At 44.6% G+C, this 14,240-nt stretch overlaps 1 protein-coding gene and 1 pseudogene across 1 annotated transcript; one reads left to right on the top strand and one right to left on the bottom strand.

Moving 5' to 3' along the window:
• Nucleotides 1-4,977: 4,977 nt before the first annotated feature.
• LOC136489076 (protein FAR1-RELATED SEQUENCE 5-like) lies at nt 4,978-7,539 on the bottom strand. Its single transcript, XM_066485810.1, has 3 exons — nt 7,431-7,539; nt 5,479-7,333; nt 4,978-5,395 (listed from the first exon to the last, which is right to left on the bottom strand). Exons 1-3 carry the CDS (start codon nt 7,537-7,539, stop codon nt 4,978-4,980), a joined length of 2,382 nt encoding a protein of 793 aa, XP_066341907.1.
• A 1,081-nt stretch (nt 7,540-8,620) lies between these two features.
• On the top strand, nt 8,621-10,490 carry LOC136489075 (disease resistance protein RGA4-like; annotated as a pseudogene).
• Nucleotides 10,491-14,240: the final 3,750 nt, after the last annotated feature.

The following is a 14,240-nucleotide window of genomic DNA, read 5'->3' as shown; positions in this document are numbered from 1 at the left end:
ACAACTACAACGAAGAGTAAAAATGTTCGAGGTCCCAATAAGCCATTGGAGGGCCGCTTCATCATCTCGGAGTTCAATGTGGATACAGGCGAACCAGGGGGGGCCAAATAAAACAAAATTCATGCACCACTGTGGTTACCTTGTAAGGGATCGGCTCCCGATCAGTACTCGTGAATGGAAGAAGAAGACCAATGCTCCTCATATCAGTTTTGTCTCCGATCGTGACAAGACGTTAATTTGGAATGATGTCTTGGAACATTTCACGCTCCAAACAGATGGTTATGATGATATAATAGATGGTGATGAATTGAAGGAGCGAGTTAGGGATTGGGCAATGAAGAAGATAGGCCACCCAGTTTCAGACTTGGAAGAAACACCTATACACTGACGTATGTCAAGAAGAACATAGCACCAGATTTCACTGTCCTAGACCCGATCTCAAAGCAGAGGCCCTATTGGGATGAGTTTGTACTAGTACAAGACGTCAGAAGAGGGTGTGAGTCAGGTGATAAAGAACCAACGTAATGCCCAACAGAAGACATACCACCATAACTTGGGATCAGGTGGCTACCCGACTGCCATTAAGAAGTGGAACAAAATGGATGCAGACCTTCTTGCCAAGGGTATCACACCAGAATCACTCGAGTGGGGAGAGCGTGCAAAGAATTGGTTTTTCGCTCATGGGGGAACACTGGACCAGGAGACAGGGAAGTGCGTTTATGGCGCAAGATGGCAAGAAGCAGCAGAAAGATTGTTTTATGCTCAGAGAGCTACTGCTAGTGGTGCGTTCAGGCCCAACAGAGAGAAGGATGAACTGACATACGCCATCGGGACTATTAACACGGTGGCCGAACTAGAGGCAAAGGAAGTGACTCGTGGGAGCATGGATTCCCTCAGGACAGACCTTCCTACAGAAGCCGCCAGAGAAAGAAGGAAGAAGAGGCACAACGGCTCCAGAGGTTGGAGGAAGCGGATGCGTGAAGCACAGGAGCGGGAAAAAAACCTTGAAGCGAGAATGCAGGAGGAAATCAGAAGGCAAGTGCAAATAGCAGTGAGTGCAAGCAAGCAGGCATCAGAGCCAGGAATCAACATTAGCCCCCCTGCTCAGTTGAAAAGCAGCTACACTTCCACAGAGATACCAAATCAAGGGGACATAGGACTACGCTTCCCTATGGATGACGTCACTGAACCTTGTACATCGTGTGAGCTACACATTTCGAAGGGGAATTCCACAATCAAGGTGGCTATCGGTCTTGTTAATCCTATCGACCGAACCAAGACACCAAAGATTCATGGGAATATAATCCAAGAAGGATATGCTACCATCTCGGTAGATAAAGCTAAAAAGGTTTTAGTGATTTGCCTCTTGACATTCCTGGAGGTGATGGCGAGAAGACTCTAGGAGAAGCAGAGAAGACATTCATTCTATGGCGCAAGCGCTACATTATCATTCCTAGGATGTCGCCTTCCACCTCCTCCTGAACTACCTCACCATAGGTGCGGATGAAAACACTACATCATTAATTTATATTGGCTTAAATAATTAACAATCTGCTCATAATAATATGTCATTCCTTTTTTTGTAGCAGATCCTCCCCCAACCTAAGTCCAATTGTTCAATCGCTAGATCATCATAGTGCTATGTACGATGACAATGTGTTGGAAGGCAAGGCTGCATCCACACCATCTCCAAGGAGGTCTCCAACGCCGCAGCCGCCACCTCCAAGGAGGTCTCCAACGCCGTTGCCACCATCCTCCAAGGAGGTCTCCAACGCCTCCCCCACCCCCGCCTACCAAGAAGCCAAGTACTAGCAAGAGGCCAGCCCCGCAAACGAAGAACCAGCCCCCGCCGGCAAAGGAAGCCACCATGAAACCAAGGGTTATTCCCAAAATAATATCTGAAGAGAAGGAAGAAGTAACTGATGCATATAAAAAAGATATGTCCAGATTCTATGACAAACTTAAAAAGGATCAAGAAGTAAGAAGAAACCCGGAGAAACCATACTTCTTCGTAGCTCCAGATATTCTAAGAAAAAAGGTGGCTTCTTACCAGCAACAACAGCGGGAATCTCGTAAGCCGTCCAAAGCAACGTTAACGGACTATGACCGCACTCTCACCAAGTCAATTGAGGCGGCACAAAAAAAGAAGCGGGCAGGGAAAGGAGTTGCACAACTCGAACAACAATCGCACCAATCAGTCCCCCCCGCTAGTTGTTGGTAATGAATATGGTTCGAATTTAGGATTAATGCATCAGACAAACATACCTCCGGATGTCGATTTGGATCACCTTGGTGAATTTATTGAAGAGACTGGTCTCGACCTTTACCAGATGTTTGGTGATAGAAACATTGAGAGTGCGACGGAGGTTGATATTTGGAAGAAAAAATTTGTACTAGGCCAGAGTCTATACAACCCTCAAGCCTTAGGTGATCTGGGGACGCAAATGTACCTGCTAAACAAGTGGTACATGCAGGCGTCTACCGGTGGATACTTCTGCGTTGGTGTCAGAATTAGAGACAAACATTGGTTCCGTGGCGATGATGTTATGTATGTTGACTTTGCATAATTTTATCAACTATGCCACCTGACCTCTCTAGACAAAGTTATCATTAGCTGCTATTGCCTGTAAGTAATAATTCTTTCGATCTATTATTAAACTCATCATATGTGTGTATATGCATATAAATTATCCTAACAAGTACTATATATATGCAGATTTACAATGACAGAGCACAGAAAGAAAGGCTGTAATGAAATTGGTTTTGTTGATCCCCATATAGTATTCAAAGACTCAGTTACTCCAAAGCCTAATTGGAAGTCTGAGTCAGAGAGTAACCTCATGAACTTCTTAGTGAACCAACGCCACAAGAAGGATATACTCTTCCCCTACAACTTCAAGTGAGTGTTAATAATGTCGATCATCCTTAATGGCTCATATGTTGATTCTAGTTAATTAATGAGTGTTATTCGTTATATCCTATAAACACATGCAGCAATCACTGGATATTGATGGACATCGATCTGGTGAAAAGTCACTTGATAATCTATGACTCGATGAGAAAACCACAACAAGACTACCAAGATATGATAGATATTATCCATAGGTAATTTTGGTATCTCTAGCAACTATATATACACACAAACATGATGATTAACTATATCTGATGACGTGGCAAATTTTTTATTGGGCAGTGTTTGGAAAACCTTTATTGAGAAGCAACACATGGGAAAATGCAGGGTTATTTTCTTCGCATTAACCTTAAATTTGACTCTAGGGTGAATAGGGGGGACTCTTGGAAGATGCTCCCGGATCACATAAATAAAGCAGAGGCTAGTTCATCTTAATTGCCCTATATTTTCGATATACATGTGCCACACATATGGTTACTGAAAAATAATTAGCAACCAAGATTTTAAAATTCTATAGATCATTAGGCTTTGTCTCCTTGCAAATGAGAAATAACAATGAAAATTTTAATGTATCACAATGCTCACAACCACATACTGTTCGTTTCGCTAAAATTTGGCTTATGTTGATGCTTATGCTGATTTGGTGTAAGAGAAGAATATTGTTTATTCGCTGAAAAGTACTGCTGAAGTAGTGCTATAGAAGAAGGTGCTATTACTTCTGTACATGCACATGGTCATGTACATATATTTATCTGGAGAATTTAAGATGATGTGTGAACATAATGATCGAGGTCACTAGTACATAAATAGTCTTTAAGATGGCACCGTATCGTATGCAAACCAAGGTTGCTGTGCAACCTTGGAAACTTCCGTTTCAAACCATCGATCTGAGATCCAGTGGCTACGGAGAGAGGTGGGGTAATTTTACGATTAAACGTCCGCCAGCCCTCAATCCGTTTTGCAAAAAAGACCCCATCTTCCTTTCCCCCCCGTCGCGACCCCATCTTTCTTTCCCCATCGCTCTTTCTTCTTGCCCGTCTCTCCTCCGTTCTAGGCGGCCAGAGGAGGAGCGCCCCCGGAGGAGGAGCACCCCGGAGAGGAGCCGCCCCCTTGCGCGCGCGCCCGGAGGAGCTGCCCCTTGCGCGCGCCCCCTCCACCGGCCCGCTCACGTCGGCCGCCGCCTCTCCTGCGCCGGGAGTCCTCCGCCAGGCGGCCGTTGGAGGAGCCGCCCTGCAGGAGCACCCCCAGAGGAGGAGCCGCCCCCTTGCGCTCTTGCCCTCCGCCGGCCCGCTCACGCCGACCGCTCACAGGCTACGCCGCGCTGGGCCACGGCGACCCGCCTCTCCTTCAACTGTACCCCGACGCCGCGGTCCATTACCAGGCTGCTCCGCGCTGGGCCACGCGACCCGCCTCCACCTCGCCTGCCACGACCAGGATCAACCTCGCCCGCCACGACGCCGTGTCGGAGGCTGCCCGGCCATGCTCAGAGCTGTGTTGCCTGTTTCAGTGCTGCCTGTTTCAGTGCTCGAGTTGCGCCTTCTGTGTGTAATGCCTGAAAGTGCAGGGCTCAGTGTTGTTTTGGTGATCTATTTGCAGGACTCGAGTTGGTGATCTGTGTAATGCTAATGGCAATTGTGCCTTCTGTGTGTAATGCCTGAACAAAAGGATGTAACCATGTGAATTCTGTGTTCTGAAGATTGAAATAAAATTGATTTCAGCATGTGTTCAGAATTATGTGCTGTGTGCATGGATTCATTGCTACATTCAACGTTGATGTAGCCATGTAAGAAGTGTATGTCAGTTGCCATGCTCGATGCTGAACAAAAGGATGTGTTCGATTCTTTGTTTTCTTTTTCATAGAGTTATACTTCATCTTTGTTTTCTGATTGGTTTATTGAATGCTTCCTGTATCAAGCAAACAAATTCAGAGTCTTCCTGTATCAAGCAAACAAATTCAGAGTACAGTGACAAACAAATTCAGAGTACACTGACAGTGGTTCTGTTTCTGAAAAGCAAAACACACAGGATACTTTCAGAAAGCATGAAGCTATTAACACTAGGAATGATCATGCATTGTTTGGGCAATTACGGGCGTCATGATCCACTAATTGCTTGCATTTTCCACACATCCGTTTTCTTGGTGCCTTCTTCTCCTTGCCCTTTTTAATTCTTTTGCATCGCCCTCTGGAGTTGATATCATTTGGTGGATGTATCTCCACTTCTTGTGGGATTTTGCCACCAAGGAATGCTTCAAACTCATCTTGTTTATTAACTGTAGCAGCAGGAATGATATTTTGGAGAGGTTCTACAAGGTTTGCTAAACTAGAATATAAAAATTCCATTCCTTGTTTAGAGTTTTTGGCCATCTGGATAAGATCTTCAAACTTGTTGCGTGAATCTAAATTTTTTCTCCGCATTGCCACCTCCATAGGATCTTTAGCTTTTTCATCGAGAAGGTTACCTTCGTCATCGAAGAAGAGTTCTCTATGAAAATAAAGATCCGATCAACACTATTGCACATACAAAATAATTTTTGAATAGAAAATAAATCAGCCGTGTCAACTCACCTTTTACATCTTTTGTCCCACCTCTTCATAAAATAAATCGATGGTATCTCATTTTGCTTTTCGCCTCTAAGCACTTGGATGATATGACGGCACGGGATGCCATAGGACTCATAAAATTTACAGGAGCACATACCAAACATGTTTGACTTGTTCATCTGAACCACTCGCTCTTTTCCAGACAGGCTGCTGATGGTGACATTTTTCATATCTTCAGACTCCGAAATCCCTTGAATAATGCAATGGTCTCTTGCAACTATGAGTTGTTCCTGAAACTTGCTGAAAATTTCATGAGTATATACGACACTACATTGCTTCTCCATGGCCCATGGTGTCATCAATTTAGGATTGGTGTGACGACTTTTATTGTCGGCTATCAACTCCTCTTGGCGCTGGCACTCCAAAGCTGTGTCAAACCTTAGCCAAAACTCAACAAAGGATAACTTTCGATGAATGAAACGGTTAAAAAAAGAATTTGCACTCTCCGATTGTGATGTAGTCCTAAGAAGTCCTGCTAGAGGTATGTCCATAAAGTATGCTGGAATCCATGATTCTCGAATGTCAAACTTTGCGGAAAACCACTCATTTCCAATCAGCTCATACTTTATCATGATAGAATTCCACTCAGATACAAACTCACTTGAATTCTCAGAGCCCCAAACACACTTGTTTAATACTTCCCAGAATTCCTCATTATTTCTTATGGTGGGCCCAACCTTCTCAGGTACCTTTTCCATGATATGCCACATGCAAAGTCTATGAGCTGTATTTGGTAGAATCTGAGCAATAGCAGCCTTAATGCTCGCATCTTCATCTGTTATGATTAGATGAGGTGCTACTCCACCCATAGCCTTAAGAAAGGTCTGAAACAACCATACAAATGACTCGATCTTTTCATCAACCAAGAATGCTGCCCCAAGAAAAACACTTTGCAAGTGATGATTGACTCCAGTAAATGGCACAAACTTCATATCATATTGATTAGTAGTATATGTTGAATCTACCGAAAGCACATCACCAAAAACAGAATAGTTTTTCCTGCATATGGCATCTGCCCAGAAGACACGCACAAGTCGTCCTTGTTTATCCACCATAAACTCATAAAAGAAGGCAGGATTTACTTCCTTCTTTCGCTCAAGTTGTCCCACAAACATTTGTGCATCAGCATCCTTGATTTTGCTCCTCAGGTCACAATAATAGTTCTTCAAATCCCTCAGCGTGCAACCAACATTTTCACATCCACCATCACTGACTTGGAGAAGGCGAAATGCCTGGGACGTGCCAATGCTAGCCTTATGACAGTTGAACAAAGTACTCTTTGCCCTCTCACTAACACGACGGTTGGATCTTAGCAAGTGCCTCTTATCTGGCGACACAAAACCATGGTTGTGCTCCTCAAACATTGAAAATATTCGATACTTCTTGTCACTACCAAGCTTAACAACAATATGTGCCTCACAGCCACATCGGGTTTCCACCACATTTGATGTCTTCCTTTTTTTCCCGGATTGATCACTAACATCGTGTACCTTCTCCTTTCTGTACCCTTCCCTTGAGCAAAAAAACCACTTGTAAAATATTTCCTCATTTTGCTTCTTGTGCTGACCAACACGAACAGAGAAACCAGCTTCGTGTGCATAGTCCTTGTAAAAATTCTCCACGTCTGTGAGTGTATCAAATGTCATTCCAACCATAGGCTTCGAATGTTCTTTGCAACTATCTGCTATATTAGGAGAAGAGGTTGCTCGTGGTGTGCTTGGTTCTTCAAGGTAGGCTCCAACTCCGGCATCGACGTCCATGATGGTCATGCCGGCATTATCCATGCTGGTGGCCTCAAAGGACGCAGAATCAACGACGACTGCAGGTTCACCATCCGCGGCATGCAGGGACGTTAGCAATGATCCTACTCAAGATGAAAGTCAAGACGGCAGTCTTATAGGAGGGCAGAAACGAACCTGCATCGGGGCAGTGCGCAACCGTGGGCAGCATCGGGGCGGCGTTCGTGGGCAGCAACGGGGCGGCGTTCGTGGGCAGCATCTCCGAGTCCGGCGGCCGGTGAGTCATGACGAGGAGCGGCGGCGGCAGTAGAGTCGAAGATGGACCGGCGGCGGCTGACTTCGACAAGACTGGAGCGATTAGGGGGCTTCGATTCTACTGGAGCATCGGGCGATTAGGGGGGTCATTTGGAAAATAAAACACAATTACTAGTGCCTGGCGGGCTGTTAAATGTAAAAAAGTCCCACCTCTCTCCACAGCCTTCGGATGAGCATCATGGGGTCCAAATCATTAGTTTGCAAAGTTTGCACAAGTATGGTGGTTTGCATACGATACGGAGCCCTTTAAGATATGCACTTGTGGTAGTTTTAAGACAATCGCCTTACAAAGGGGATTCTCAAACTGACACCAATGGAACACATTATTTTTACCGTCGGTTCCAAAAACTCTCATATATGAGTGGAGTTAAAGGTATTTTGAAAAAAAAACAATATTTGGTAAAATAGCTTCTCATAGTAGAATCGTAGAGAGGGAGCTAACTTCATCCAATATCTACACCGTGAGAGCTGGTTTTAATGAACTCCACTTGACAAGTAGTTCTATTTTAACAAGTTTGTCAAAAAAAATATTTCCAAATAGCTCCTGAATCTGCTGAGAAAACTGTGCCGAACAGGGCTAAGTTGTTATTTCAAAATAAACTCTTCTAATAATCTTTGTCCCCACTCTTCAATCATCTTCCGCCCCACTCTCTTATTGGGTCTTGGTATCTATGCTGCCAATTCCAATAAATTTTATATGGTTTCTTAAACTTTGATTTTTGTACAAGACCTAGATTCTTGTGTTTTTCATCTTTCTTGTCTTTAATGTTGTTGCCAAGTCTTCCAAAAATAAATAAATAAACAGTGAGCACCTCCATTTTTTAATCATGCACGACAACCTCATTTTGTATCCAAGGAATCAAATCAAAAGGATTTAATTCACGTGTTTCGGCTCACTTTTGCAATGTATTCCTATCATATATGTTTTCTCTGTCCATAAACTCTTATTCCTATCTTAATTGAGAAGCAGAGCTCCTGTCATGTTTTCAAAAAAAAACAAAAAAAATCATATATGTTTTCTCTTTTTTGCGGCGGATTTATTACAGGTTTACATGAATCGAAGAGGCCTAACATTGTTTTCTAAATTTGCATATTTCAGATTCTTGATTGTAATTGATGATGTGGCCGCAGATGAGCTGTACGACATGGTATCTGCATTCCCCTGGACTGATGGAGTTGGAAGCACAATTATCTTGACAACAAACATCCAGTCAGCAGGAACACGCTGCATCTGTGGTAAAGGTTTAGCACTTGCTCAGTGTAGCAGCACATCCCAAATTTTTAAGATCCTAGAGCTGACAGAAAGTAAATTTGAAGAGGGCTACACCCTTAGAGCAAAGTTGGAAGAGATGATTGTCAGTAACTATGAGAGTCTAGTTGGGCTTGGTCTTCAGGACTTGTTGCTATACTTTTGCATGTTCGATGTTCCCCTGTGATCATCCTGTCAGAAGGAATCCTCTAATAAGGAGATGGTTGGCTGAAGAAATCGTATTCATTGAACCAGAGGACGCTCGAAGTAGTCCCGAAGAGGTGGCATTCAACACCCTCATCAACCGCAATATCATTCAGCCCGTTCAAGTAAGCAACACTGGAAAGGTGAAGAGATGCCGGCCTTACGAGATAATGCTGGACCCCGTTTCTCGCAAGAAGTCAGCGTCCAATAATTTCATCACCTTAGTCTGTGGTCGGACCGGCCATGAACCGCCATGTGTTCGCCGACTTTCTCTCCATCCTAACAGAGCAGCAGCAAATAGGCGGTTGAAACTGCCCAAGGATTTATCTCGTCTCCGTACCTTGGCGGTATTCCCTGCTGCCAATCTTGACAATTATAAGGATACGCTGAAGTTTGCCAAGTATGAGCTACTACGGGTGTTGGATCTCAAGGAATGCTCTCATCTGGAAGAAAAACATCTCAGAGATATATGCGGCCTGCTTCTGCTGAAGTATCTGAGCCTCGGTGAAACTATTGGTAAGGTTCCACAGAAAATAAGGAATCTGCAACGTCTAGAGACGCTCGACATGAGGAGAACCGAAACAGTGGAGCTGTGCTTAGAAGCCCTCCAGCTACCCAAGTTGAAACACCTGCTTGGAAAGTTTCAGCTACAAGAAATCCCAAATAAAAAGCTAGACAAGTTCTTGTCAGACAACTGTGGCTGTGACCTGGCCCTGGAGACGCTTTCAGGGTATGTCGCGGACAGGAGGAAAGGAATTTCACAACAGATGCTTTTTATGGGGCAGCTGAAGAAGGTGAAAATATGGTTGGATTCTTCTGTAGATGCCACCAGCATTACACATCTTTCAGATGCCGTCAAGGTGTTCACCAGTGACGGTAACAGTATGGCTAGTGTTGATCGCTCCCTATCCATTGATTTCACAGAGTGCTCCACTGCCGAATGCTCAGTTCGGCTCCTGGAATCTCTACAAGCCCCGGGTAAACTGACCTCGCTCAAATTGCGTGGCGACCTGGCACAGTTCCTGGATTCTCTACCAGAACCTGAGAAGTTTGTTACGAAGTTGAGGGGTATTCAAGAGCTATGCCTTTCGTCGACTAATCTTGCAGGGGGCGCCATTCTAGCCGGCCTGGTTAATTTGCGGGTGCTGAAATATCTGAAGCTCGTCGAAGATAACCCTGGGCCCCTGGTCATACAACCTGAGCACTTCCCATGCTTGCACCGGATGTGCCTTGTGGGCGTGCGAAGTCTCCACGATGTAACAATCCAGGCTGGGGCTCTGCGGTCTCTTGTATCGCTACAAATGCTCTGCGAATCTCTTGGTGATCTTCCGGGCATCGAAATCAAACGCCTTCAAAATCTGAAGGAAATCGCTCTCCATAGTCGGGTGGTTGATGGGATAAAAATTGCATGGCGAGCAGCGGCAAGGGACCACGCTAATAAGCCCAATGTCTGCTTCATGGAAACCTAGCTAGCCTCTATTGTTTGGGTCTTTGGGAGTATTGTTTGGTCATTCACCCAGGTACAGTCCATTTCTGGAATTGGCTATCTTGAAAGACTGAATCGATTTGAGCTCAATGGCATCAGCATCCCATATAGTGTCAAAGAAACTATTGCAACATACCCAAACCATCATGTTTTCAAAAACAATCTGCAGAATCAATTCTAAGAATCAGCAAGCACACGCCAATGCGCTCCCTTGATGCTACTGTATGCTTCAGTACTTCTATTCTTGGTCAATTGAATTGCCTTGCTGGGTTTACGAAGAACATTTTTTTGAACTGAAACCGTGGGGTGTTTACGATGAACATTGACTGCCCATTCAGGCTTCGCCCCTACCACTGTATGGCATTAGATTGATCCAAAGTTGGAGGCTTGGAGCATGAATCTTCAGAATTATCTTGTAAGATCAAGTGACTTCAAAATTTCTGTGTTTCAGTCACTTCAAAAGTAGAAAATTTCTTCCTAATTATCATTCACATCAAACTGATAGTTTGCCTTTATTACCATGTACTGCAGTCTGATTGATGGCAACAGATGTCCTGCAATAAAAAATTCTTTAAAAACCACGAAGCAATGAAGTTTGTTATTGCTACATTTGCATCTTTTGTTCCTATACAGTGAAACTTCGGACCAGTCTGAAACAAGTCCTGCAATACTGTCATTCAGATAAAACGAATGAGTTAGTTCCTCTCATAATATACTCAGCTTGGTGCTTGTAGCTTGTTCTTTCCACTTATTTTGTCCACATAGTGTTTAAAAGGTAGGAATGCCCATACACCATCCAGGATCATCATTATCATATAACAGAGAGCTTTTGTGGCAAATGTTTCCATGAGAATGTCCCTTCTCTTAATAGACAGGAAAACTTAATAGGTTACTACTAACCTTTAGCTGCAGAAACTAATCCAATTTTTTCAGTTCCCATTTATCACTGCAATTCTATTATGATTTCTGAACGTGACATGAAGGCTCACCTTGTTCGGTAGCACTTTCAGAATCTTCAGTGATATTCCTCCCAGTCCTGCATCGCACTCTTCTTGCATGGAATAGGTTCATGAATGCTGATGTCAAAAAGTTCAACTCGATGCAGCATATGCCCTCCAGAGCATGGGGACTATCCTCTACCATTCCCATTCCTAAGCCAATGTTACAAAAGAGCAGTATTTGGATTAGGGACAAGGACACGAGAGGAGTCGAGTCTTATTTTGCCCTCGTCAGCACAACTGTGAGACGTATCATAAATTCACCAAGTTTAAAGCAGCTTCTTTCTTTATAAAAAATAAAATAAAATAAAAGAGCTTCTTTCCCCCCAAAAAAAAATAAAAGCATAACCGCTTATTTTACTCGGGTCAGCAAAATGAAAATTCCCCAGCTCCAGTCGATCTTACTTCTAGAACGCAGGGTAAAGCTTGGAATCGTCCAAGTGAGCCATTTCCCGCTACGAACTAGTACAAATGCAATCTCCCAAGATGAATAAAAAAAATCCTCTTTTTTGAGATACAAACAAATCAAAAGTCGAAGCTGCAAACTTACAGCGGTTTTAAGCAGCCGCTGTCGGTGTGACGGTGTCCTTCCTGAATCACCATGCCCTGCTCGTCGAGGGTCTTCTGGAAGCATCTGGTCCTGCTGGTGGTAGCCCGACCCTGCTGGTGGTAGCATCTGGTCCTGCTGGTGGCTGCCGACACTAGCGGTGGTCATGCCCGGCGACGTCGACAGCCACGGCATCGTTTTTCCTTTTTCCCCATTTTTGTTTTTTAGCATAATAGACATTTATTATTCTTAAACAGACATCATCACGCGGAGATACAAACCAAACATGTCTCCCTAAATTAGCATAGATACAACTCCTAATAAGATTATGAGCATCCACATTTGATCGCCTCCCCTCATGGATGAACTCAACAAATCTGAAATCATTCGATCTAGCTCTAATTTCCTAGACAACGTGCCCATAAAAGCCCATAATACCTTCACGTATGCTTGCAACAACTCCAGCATTGTCGCGTGCCACTCTGAAGTCCTGAAGTAGCAAGTCGCTAGCAAGAGCCAGGCCTTCTTTACATGATATCGCCTCCACCGTCTCTGGCTCCAAGCTTCCTTCCATCACTACTGCCGAGGCCCCCAAAAAGCATCCAACAAAGTCGCGTGCACCAGCTGCAGCAACGACAATTTCTGAGTTCTTAGCCAAGGCTACATCAACGTTAATCTTCATTAGCCTCGCTGGGGGAGGAATCCAGCGAGTGTTGCTGCTCTGAAAGCAAGCATCCGATTGGTCTCAATACTTTTAACTATGTATATTATGTTAGTTTTATCATAAATCAAACATTTCTATCATCATAAATCTAAATGGTTCCCTTTAATCCCCGAGGCTCGTACCACTCTGTAACACCCTAAATTTTACAACAATTGAAATTAGAGAAAATTGATTTACTAAGCATTTTTGTGAGCATTTAAATTTAGGAAGAATAATAAAGTATGCCAAATTAAAATTTAATAAAGGTTAACAACAATGAATGTGCATTCATGCTGCTGCATATCAATTTTTGGAATGGTTTGATTTGAACTCAAGTTTGAAGTCGATTTGAATTCTCGCTTTCAAAATTTGCTTTGGAAAGAAATTGAAAAAAAAAATAGAATCTCTCCTCCTTCCTCTTTTCGGCCCAAAGGCCTGCTGCTGCAGCGGCCCATAGCTTTTCCCGCGCTGGCCTGCGTCTCTCACTGTTCCGCTCGGCCCACTCTAGAGCCGGCCCACGCTCTTCTCCGCTTGGGCCGAAGCTAGGTCTCCCCGGCCCAGTCGCGCAGCCCAGTTTCGCTAGCTCAGCCGCTCCCGCTGGCCCGAGCAAGTCTCCCACCGCCGCTGACCAGCCGGGCCCAGGCGTCAGACCCGCCTCCTTCCTCCCGTCGTGACCGGCTCGGACTCATCCCGTGCCGTCGCATGAGTCCGCCTCGACCACGATCTTCATGATGCCGTCGCGCCCAAGAAATTCCGTCCCCATAAATAGCGTCGCACACCTCCTCTATCCCCTATCCCATCTGGCGGCCGTTTTTCTTCGCCAAGCAGCCGCAGCCACTTCTCGCTCGAGCGCCGCCGCCGACCTCCGCTGCCAGCTCGCGCCGGGCCACCTCGATTGCTTTCTGTCCCTGGTGTTTGGGTCCGGTGAGTTCGCCGCAACCTCCTCTCTCTCCCGGTACTTCTCTTTTGTCGAATGGTGCACTGGAGGTCGAGCTCCGAGAGCTCCAGCACGCCGGCCATGGCGCCGCCGTCGGGGCATGACCGCTGGCACTGTTCCAGTGCCCCTCTCTCTCTTTCTATTTCCCCCAGATCGGATTTCAGCCGTCGGTTTCTAATCCAACGGCTCAGATCTAAAGATACCCTTTCGATGCCGATTTTGCAGTTACACCCTTATAATTATTTCGGTGTTAACCCGCGGTCCTTTGCGCGTTTCACAGTTTATGTTTCTTTCTTTCGAAAGCGTATTTTCGTTCGGTTGGACTGACATACATTTTCAATTATTTACAGTTTTGCCATTCAACTTGTTTTAGCCATAATTTCTCCGTTTTAACTCTGATTTGATCCATTCAAGTTGCGTTAGGTTCGTAATAAAGTAATCTACATGTTTATGCTACTGTAAAGTAGGTTTCCAACTTTTATAATTCGAGCTTAGATCTACTCTATTATTTGTCTATAGGAAATCTTGTATAAATCATAACTTTTCCG

Source organism: Miscanthus floridulus, chromosome 10 (genome assembly GCF_019320115.1).
Source record: "Miscanthus floridulus cultivar M001 chromosome 10, ASM1932011v1, whole genome shotgun sequence".
Lineage (NCBI taxonomy): Eukaryota > Viridiplantae > Streptophyta > Magnoliopsida > Poales > Poaceae > Miscanthus > Miscanthus floridulus.
Note: the sequence above shows the minus strand (reverse complement) of the source record. Positions and strands in the feature narration are given on the sequence as shown.

What these genes read in the sequence shown, in the direction of transcription:
- LOC136489076 (XM_066485810.1), bottom strand. Translation starts at nt 7,539, where the DNA reads ATGACTCACCGGCCGCCGGACTCGGAGATGCTGCCCACGAACGCCGCC. An exon ending in TGCGCACTGCCCCGATGCAG is followed by an intron (nt 7,334 to 7,430) that starts GTTCGTTTCTGC and finishes GTGAACCTGCAG; the next exon opens with TCGTCGTTGATTCTGCGTCC. An exon ending in TGGGACAAAAGATGTAAAAG is followed by an intron (nt 5,396 to 5,478) that starts GTGAGTTGACAC and finishes TTATTTTCATAG; the next exon opens with AGAACTCTTCTTCGATGACG.